Raw genomic sequence first — 8,433 nt, 5'->3', positions numbered from 1 at the left:
AGACTGCAGATCTGCATTTTACCCTCCAGTGAAATTCAACCGAGAGCTGGACTAAGAGGAAAGGAACTCATCCTCACAGCATGAGAACCTGCTGCGTGGCGCTGCTGCTGCTCCTGGCTGCCAGCACCCAGCCTGCCAGGTGCTTGCTCACCGACCCCAGCTGCCTCCACTTGTCTGACCTCCTACCAGCGAAGCTCAAGGAGCTGAGGATGAAGTTCGAGGAGATTAAAGACTACTTTGTAAGTATGACACCGGTTTGTCTCTCCTTGTCTCTCTTTTTCTCTTTTTTTCTTCTCAGAGTTCAGTGATTTGGATGAGGGGACAGCAGCTTCCCCTGGGCAAAAATTATTTGGTTGTGCTTGGTGTCATGGGCTGCTGCATGCAAGCAAGAGAAGTTGTTTCGCTGCTTGCTGAGAGACAATACGAAAGGTTTTTCTTCCTAGTTTTAGTTGTAATGAACTTGAGCAATTTCATAATGAACCCTGTAGACCTCGCCGGGCAGACTTCCCCCTGAACGCTGCAGAGCAAATTATTCACTGAATTAGTAGGAAGGGACCAGACTCTTCCTCAGGGCCACGAGGTCCGGCCCTTCTGAAACCAATACTAGATGAAAAGGGAAATCTTTTGCTACCGACTTTTCTTTGAAAGAGCCGCAGAAGCACGACCAAAGGACCGGGGCACCCGACAGCAAGGGGCGCCTGGTCGGGTGCCTGTGAAAGGTCACAGCTCCGCGCCGCAGGGACAGGGGCACAGGGGAGAAGGGTGCAGGGCCAGCAGCACGAGGCACTCAGAGCATCCATCTGCCTCTGCACAGGGCTGACAGGGGTGGTTGCTCACACCCAGGTTGCTATTTTAGTTGGTGTCAGTACAATTTAGCAATAAAACGAGAGAACTCTCCGGGTTCAAAGCCAGACTGATGCTGTGGTTTGTATCAAATGAACACTGCCGGGGGGATTTAAGACTTCAAGCCAGCTGTAAACCTTTCAGTTGACGTTAGGAATGAATGTTCACCTCTCAGAAAAGCTTCCGAGTGCCACAGGGCAACGCTTTGGGCACTGTCAGCTCACCCCCTGCACTGCCCCAGCCCCCCGGAGCTGAAGGCGCAGCAGCAGCACCACGAGGCAAAGCCCCCTTGGGGTGCCCGGTGCCCCAGTGTTTGGGGACCCTCAGGTCACCATCAGAGGGCTGGAACCATCCTATCCCCAGGAGCACAAGAGCAGCCAGGCTGCATGGAGACCCCTCTTCAAGCAGCTGCCGTAACTTTGACACCTATCTGGGGAGCAGGGTGGTGTGGTTAATGAAATCTAACGGAAAAATCAAACTGGCATTCGAGATTTTGTGAGCTTGCTGCCTCAGCCCCACCAAAAAAAAACAAACAAACAGGGATTTCTGTACTTTGCATTACTGAGCTAGAAACTGAAGGGTGCTCTGTGCCTCACCACGGTGAGACCATAAACGCAAACACGCAGAACAACCCCTCGGTGCAGCGCAGGGGGAAGCAGTACTGCCTGCCTCCAAAAAGCTCATCTTTCTCTTGCATTCTCCTACAGCAATCCCAAGACGATGAACTTAGCATCCAGCTGCTCAGCTCCGATCTGCTGGATGAATTTAAGGTAAGAATCATAATTCTCACCTAAGCCCACTGCCCTCCATCCTTCAGCCTGTGTTTTGTAAGAAAGGAAGCCGACCCTAGGCGGGGGCATTCCCCAGTGTCGGCTCTCCAGCTGGCTGCGGCAGGGCTGGCACACGGCCACCCCCGTGCTGCGAGCTCTCTGACCACCATAAAGGCAGCAGTTTGTGCTGCCACCAACACAGCCCCTTCCTCTCACCCCAGGGGAACTTTGGCTGCCAGTCGGTGTTGGAGATGATGCGGTTCTACATGGAGGAGGTCCTGCCCAGCGCCATCAGGAGCAGCGAGCACCACCAGCAGAGCGTGGGCGACCTGGGCAACCTGCTGCTGAGCCTGAAGGCGATGATGAGGCGCTGTGTGAGTGGGCTCAGCACCGCGGCACGGGGCGCAATCGGGCACTCAGGGGAGCGGGGCTGGTCCCAGACCAGCAGCAAGGCAGGGAGTGGGAGCTGGGTGTCCCCACGGGCAGGAAAATAGGGGCAGGAGACAGGTGGGGATGCCTGGGGAGGGGCAGGGTCTGGTGCTGCAAGGCACAGACTCCACGAGGATGCTTTCCATTAGACAACCAGTACAACAGCGGAGATGCCCAGAAGCACCCTTTATCTGCAGCCTGAGAAAACCTGGGTGAAGAAACAGCGGGTGGGGGGCAGGGGGATCTGTACCTTACCTGACTGCCATCTTGGTGATGATGCCTCTCGCTCCCTCGGCTGTGACCACGTCCCCAGAGGCAGGCTGAGTCAGACGTCAGACTCCCGGGGGAGAGTTACGGGGCCTTCACGGCCCTGGCTGCAGGGAAGGCTCGCTGGTTTGTTCCGCATGCGACCCGAGCTCCCGGGCTGAGTAAAGGCAGCAAAGGTGACCCGTTGGCTGTGGTGGTACCAGCACAGGTCACTGTGTTGCAGGTGTGGGAAGGGCGCTGGCGCGTGATCCCCTACGACGTGCTGCCCGACTGGCTGAAGGACAACGATTACCTCCTGCACGGGCACCGGCCCCCGATGCCGTCCTTCCGAGCCTGCTTCAAGAGCATCTTCCGGATACACACCGAGACGGGCAACATCTGGACGCACCTCCTGGGTGACTGCGGCAGCTCTGGGGCTGCGTGGTGCTTCCACGGGGCTGGAGCCGTTTGGGGTGGCCTTTGGGGGGCAGGTTGGCGTGCAGGCCAGCCACATCAAGCCTTGGGACTTGCTCCGTGTTCTCTCTGTGCCAGAAATCTCTGGTTTAGGCTCACGTACCCCTGCTGGTCCTGCACACACACGCTGTGAGGTTTCCTGGAGCTCAGGGTGAAGGGAGCACAGGGCACTTCCTTTCATCGAGGCCACAGCCTGAGCTTGGTGGCTTTGTCCATGCTCGTTAGGGGCTGACAACTGCATCGGGTGGCCTCAGGCTGTGGGAGGGGCTTGGCCAGGTGCTCTGCGGAGGGTCCTGGCCTGCACAGGGCGCTCTGAGGCCTTCAGGTTGTGTCTGGGTTGCTGCTGCTGCGTGGTGGCTCTGCCTGAGCTCTGCAAGCGAGCTGTTCTGCTCCTGGGATGGAGAAACATGTCCTGGGCAAAATAATGTCCCCAAAACCTTTCCCTGGGAACCCAGGACATGTCCAGGTTCTGCCTTGCAGAGCGCAGCCAGGCCGGCGACTGCCCCGGACGAACAGGGCGCAGGGTCTGTAAGGGAGGAACCCCCGGAACCGACTGAGTGTGGGAAGGGAACTTGTCCTGCCCCGTGTCCCTTGTGGGGACCCTGTGTGGGGTGTTCTGGGTCACCCTGCTCCTGCCTGACATTCGGTGTGTTTCCTGCAGGTTTTGTGTTGTTCCTCTGCCTGGGGATCCTGACCATGCTGCGGCCCAACATGTATTTCATGGCTCCTCTCCAGGAGAAGGTGGTGTTTGGGATGTTCTTCCTTGGTGCGGTGCTGTGCCTCAGCTTCTCCTGGCTTTTCCACACTGTCTACTGTCACTCCGAGAAGGTCTCGCGGACTTTTTCAAAGTGAGTCAGCGCAAGTGGGGTCGTGTGGTCTCGTGGGAGGCTTTCACTTCTCCCAGCGCTTCCTCTTGGGAAGTGCCGTGCTCCAAAAGGTTTTGTTCTTGGGGGAAAGGAGCATTCACTGGATCCAGCGTGGGGCTCAGGAGCAGGATCCTGGAGGCTCTGCCCTGTGCCTGAGCACCTTCAGTCTGGCAGCTCCTCGGGAACTGTGGTCTGTGAGGACAGGGACCCTGGGGGCTGTGGCTCTCGAGGTACCTTTTGCCTCTGCGCCTCTCGGAGCAGTGTGGTGAGGGGTCCTGGTCTCACTGGGCAGCCGTGGGACCCAGCAGTTTCCAGTTTGCTGGATGTTTTCAAAAACTCTCCGCTGGATCCAATTTGGATTGAAACCAAATTGAAAGAAGCAAAACAAACACGATTCCCGGCAGAGTGGAAATGCTGGGCAGTAGACAGAGCTTCCCTCTGAGATCAGTGCTGCTCTTAGAGCTGAGCTCACATCAGCTCCCTCCTGCTGCCACTACAAGCTGCAGCCTCTCCACACGGGTGTCTTGCTGCAGTGCCATTTGCTCTCTGCCGAACTAATTAGATGTGAGATCTGAAAATTCCAGCACTGCTAATTAGCACTTTTCCCCCAGGCTCTGAGCAGCTTCACTGAATAAATGACTCCGGCAGCATTGCTCCTGGAAGGGCTGGCGGGGCCACGCTCCTCGTGCTCATGTCGCTGCGGTGCGACCCTCGGGGCCGGCCCTGTCCAGAGGGGCACCCCCGGCCCTGCAGGGCGAGCTCTGCCCAGCGGGCACTGGGGGCCAGCACTGGTTTTGACTGGGAGGTAGCATTACAGATCAGTAGTGTCCTTCCTTTTGCCTCCTCTCTGCCACAGGTGTCTTTCTGGGGCTGGGGCTGAGCGGCGTGGTGCCCACCATGCACTTCACCATCGCCGAAGGGTTTGTGAAGGCCACCACCGTCGGCCAGATGGGCTGGTTCTTCCTCATGGCCGTGATGTACATCACGGGCGCGGGGCTCTACGCTGCCCGCATTCCTGAGCGCTTCTTCCCGGGCAAGTTCGACATCTGGGTGAGTGGAGCAGGGGCTTCGGGGGCAGCTGTGAAGCTGGGGAGTGGGGTCAAGGGTGGGGATCCTCGAGAACGTGGCTGAGGGTGTCCCGGTGCGTGCTGGCAGCCAGCCCTTAGATGGCTGCTGAAGGCAGGGCAAGGCTAAAGTACAGAGCAGAAAACGCTGCCTGTGAGCAGGGAGGGGGAAAAGTGCGGCCTGGGACAGTCCTGGGGTGGTGCCCGAGCACTGTGGAGGAGGAGGAGTTCTTGCTGGCACTGCTTTGTCCCCTTCGGGCTGGCTCAGAGAGCTTTCTCACTTCCCCGCAGTTCCAGTCGCATCAGATCTTCCACGTGCTCGTGGTGGCTGCAGCCTTCGTCCACTTCTACGGGGTGTCGAACCTGCAGGAGTTTCGCTACGGACTTGAAGGGGGGTGCACAGACGACTCTCTCCTCTGAGAGCGCCTGGTTTTAGTACAAGCTTCCTAAGTGCTTTTTAAACTCTGTCTTTGCTAAAATCAAAGGAAGACTCAAAACTGGGTTGTTGTTTTTTTTTTTTTTAAAGAAAAAAAGAAACATTCTTTAGCAGAGTTCTGTCGACCAAATCCTCACCCCCTTCCCCGTGCACTTCGTTGGGGCCGAGGGGAGGCAGTGCCGGCCCTGGCAGCCCCCCAGCCGCAGTGTTACGGCCTCGCCTCCTCCAGGCCGTGTTCTGGCAGCACCGCGGCCATCCGACCTTTCCAGGCATGCTGATTTCTGAAAGCAGAGGGTGCGGGTGCCCCGCTCCCGGCACAGCTGAGCACCCCCTTCCCGAGCTCACCGCCGGAGCGAGCTGTCACGCACTACCAGGCCCAGGGCCGGAGATTTTGCATTACCCCTCGCAGCAGAGCTGCCTTCCTGGGGGCAGCTCTGCGGCCCTCAGTGCTGCTGCCCAGGGCACAGGCACAGATTCACGTAAATTAAGTTTTAATGGTCTTTTTTTTTTCCTTGACAAAATAATGTAAACATAAATGAGAGAATATTTAATATTTAATACTAAGCTTTAAAAAGACTTGCTGCCACCGCAGTGTACTCGGCTCCCTCGCTGTCTGTGGTAGTGAAGGAAGGACAGTGTTTTAGGGGAATGTAGAGCTGCTGTAGCTGATTGAAATAAAAAGGTCAATAGTTCAGTGTCGTGCGAGCGGTGTCGGTCTCGTTTTTTTGGGGTGGTTGCAGCAAAAAACCTGCTCAGGCTGTCAGCTGCTTCTGGGGAGAGCACCCCTGAGGAGCGCAGCCCCTCACCGGCAGCCAGGGCCAAGTGCCAGGAGTGCCCGCGCTGCGGGATCCTGGCTGTGGTGAGTCAGGACAGCCCCGGCGGAAAGAAAACAGGAAACTGGGGTGCTGGGGGCAGGAAACCCTTCCCTGGGCACGTGGTGCACTGGGGGCAGTGGGACCTGCTGCCCTCCCTCTGTGGGCTCAACAGGGGAAGGAGGCGAGCTGTAAGCTCACGGTGCAGGGCAAAAGGCTCTGGGCTGGTCAGCACAGATGCCAAAACCCAGTTAGCATGCGGGGAGTGAAGGACGGCACCCCAAATCGTGGCTTGCCCTTGTGCAGGAGAGTGTGAGTGACTGTCCAGCACAGACGGTCACAGGGGATTAGAGGGGAAGAGCTGAGCTGAATAAAGCTCTTCTCGAGCAGCTGAAGTCTGTCACCTCACACAGGGTGAGGGAGGAGTGCCTGCGGGGCCCCTGTGCCACCCGGGGCTCCTGTTCCTGTTGTCCACCAGCCCCAGCAGCTAGGGGGAGGCTGCTGCTGCAGGTAGGTGCATGCAGTGCCCCTGCTTGGGGCTGTCTGGATGGGGCCTGGCTTTAGGGACGGCAAAGGCAGGGCCCAGATGGAGCCCCAAAGTGGGGGGCAGCTGGTCCTGGGCCACAGCTCAGCCTCCAGCAGCTCCCATGCACCCCAGTGCCTGGCACAGCCAGAGCCAGCTCCTGGACGCTGCTGGGAGAGGCCACCCAGGATGTTCAGGCTGCTGAATTATGGCCCAAGAGCAACAGAGGCCGTGTGCCCAGCCCCTGACGGCAGCCAGTAGAGGCTGGTGGTGCTGCGGGCACAGGGGGCACCCAGCAGTGCCCGGTGGCCTCCCTCCTGTGCCCATGCAGGAGGCAGCGTGAACAAACCCTGTGCAGGCTGCCAGTGCTGCAGCAGCGAGGGCAGCGGCCCTGGCCCCTCCTGGCCCAGCACAGCCCGGAGGGCAGTGCCTGAGTTGGGGCAGAGGACGAAACCCTCGAGCTTTGGAGCCAGGGCACAGGGCAGAGGCTGGCTCGGCTGCTGGGAGGCACACAGAGCTGAACAACGCCCGGTGCACTAATCCTAGAGAGAGCACAGGAAAACATCTGGTGACTAACACAGCCTCGGATACCCAGGGGAGGCTCTGTGCTGCTGATGACTGTAATTTTCCCTCAACTACCAGAGACTTTTCTGTGGCTGGGGTCTCAGCCAGGAATAAAAGCGAGCAGGCTGGCTGAGTGACACAAATCAAGCAAATTCCTTACGATTCACCTGAGGAACCAGGTAAGTGGCAAAGCAAGACAAGCCTTCACAAACACGGGGCTGTTGTCCTTTAGGTTTCTGAAAGTTACACACCAGCAGCAACTACATGAAATAGCAAGGCACCAGAGCAGCACGACACCTCCGTCCTGGAGCAGTTCTAGGACAGGCAGGGTGGGGGAAACAGCCACAAAAAATGTCCCTTGTACAGGATGACAGAACATAGGAGCTTTATGTTCAGGCTCTTGCACTGGCATACACACACATTGTACAACCCTAATTCACCCGTTTGCCAGGCATTACTCTGACCACTTCTGTTATTTTCATCCTCTCCTACTGAATGGGTCTGCGGGTTTCCTCACGGAGCGCAGAGATCAAGCTCCTTCCTGGGCAGAAGCAAAGCCAAGAAGCAGCTCAGATGAAACTACACAGGTCTTCTGGAATATGTGTATTCTATCAGGAGCTGCCAGCAGCAAGCAACACCATTAGCTAGGGCCTTCAACAGAAAACCCTGCTAGATAAGAATTTTTTAACTGCTGGCAAGAGGGAACGTGCCTTCACAACTGGAATTTAAGAGCAAAAACATGGAGCAGATGGAGCTGTGATACCTTCCAGAGCACTGAAGGACTGGATCCACAGTGAAAAGGTGAGAAACTGTGCTGACAGCATGCAGGTGCTTCACCCTCCAACCCCCGAGAGCTCCCTGTTTTCAGTCCTGATCCCCTACAGACATCTTGAGGAACAGTTCTACAGGGGAAGCTGCCTATGGCAGACCTGTTCGAGTTTTCTGTGCAAGCCACAGTATGCAGCAGCCAAGCTGAAGCCAAGGTCTCAGCACAGCCACGGAGTTACCATGCTGCCACCTCCTGCAGAAAGGGGCTCAAAGCTTTGTGTATTTAGGGGAAGGACAGAGGTGTGCTGCAGCCTGTGGAGCCACAAAAGAGATTCTGCTTTAACCAAACAACTTGGCAGTAGTGCAGTAAACAAAGAACAACAGTGAAATAAATATTGCTGGAAGCAATTTTCACTGGCTTGCACATTCTCCCAGTAATATTCACTTCAGGAATGTAAAACTGCATGTAGATAATGCTTTTCCTCAAGCTGAAATCTGTGTAGCAACCTAAATCCGAAAGGGGAGAGGATAAATTCCAGATGCATTCACTGTGGATGGCTAATGCCACATCCCAGAGAAGACTTCACAGACATTCACTTCAGTCCATGTCCAAAGGATTACAAGACTCCATTTGGTCC

At 56.8% G+C, this 8,433-nt stretch overlaps 1 protein-coding gene across 1 annotated transcript; it reads left to right on the top strand.

Moving 5' to 3' along the window:
- On the top strand, nt 1-5,830 carry LOC139999626 (adiponectin receptor protein 1-like). Its single transcript, XM_072028640.1, has 8 exons — nt 1-239; nt 1,551-1,613; nt 1,835-1,987; nt 2,533-2,704; nt 3,424-3,610; nt 3,803-3,858; nt 4,485-4,678; nt 4,984-5,830. Exons 1-8 carry the CDS (start codon nt 81-83, stop codon nt 5,110-5,112), a joined length of 1,113 nt encoding a protein of 370 aa, XP_071884741.1. The 5' UTR covers nt 1-80; the 3' UTR covers nt 5,113-5,830.
- Nucleotides 5,831-8,433: the final 2,603 nt, after the last annotated feature.

The sequence above is a fragment of the Anas platyrhynchos genome, chromosome 27, assembly GCF_047663525.1.
Source record: "Anas platyrhynchos isolate ZD024472 breed Pekin duck chromosome 27, IASCAAS_PekinDuck_T2T, whole genome shotgun sequence".
Classification (NCBI taxonomy): Eukaryota; Metazoa; Chordata; class Aves; order Anseriformes; family Anatidae; genus Anas; species Anas platyrhynchos.
Note: the sequence above shows the minus strand (reverse complement) of the source record. Positions and strands in the feature narration are given on the sequence as shown.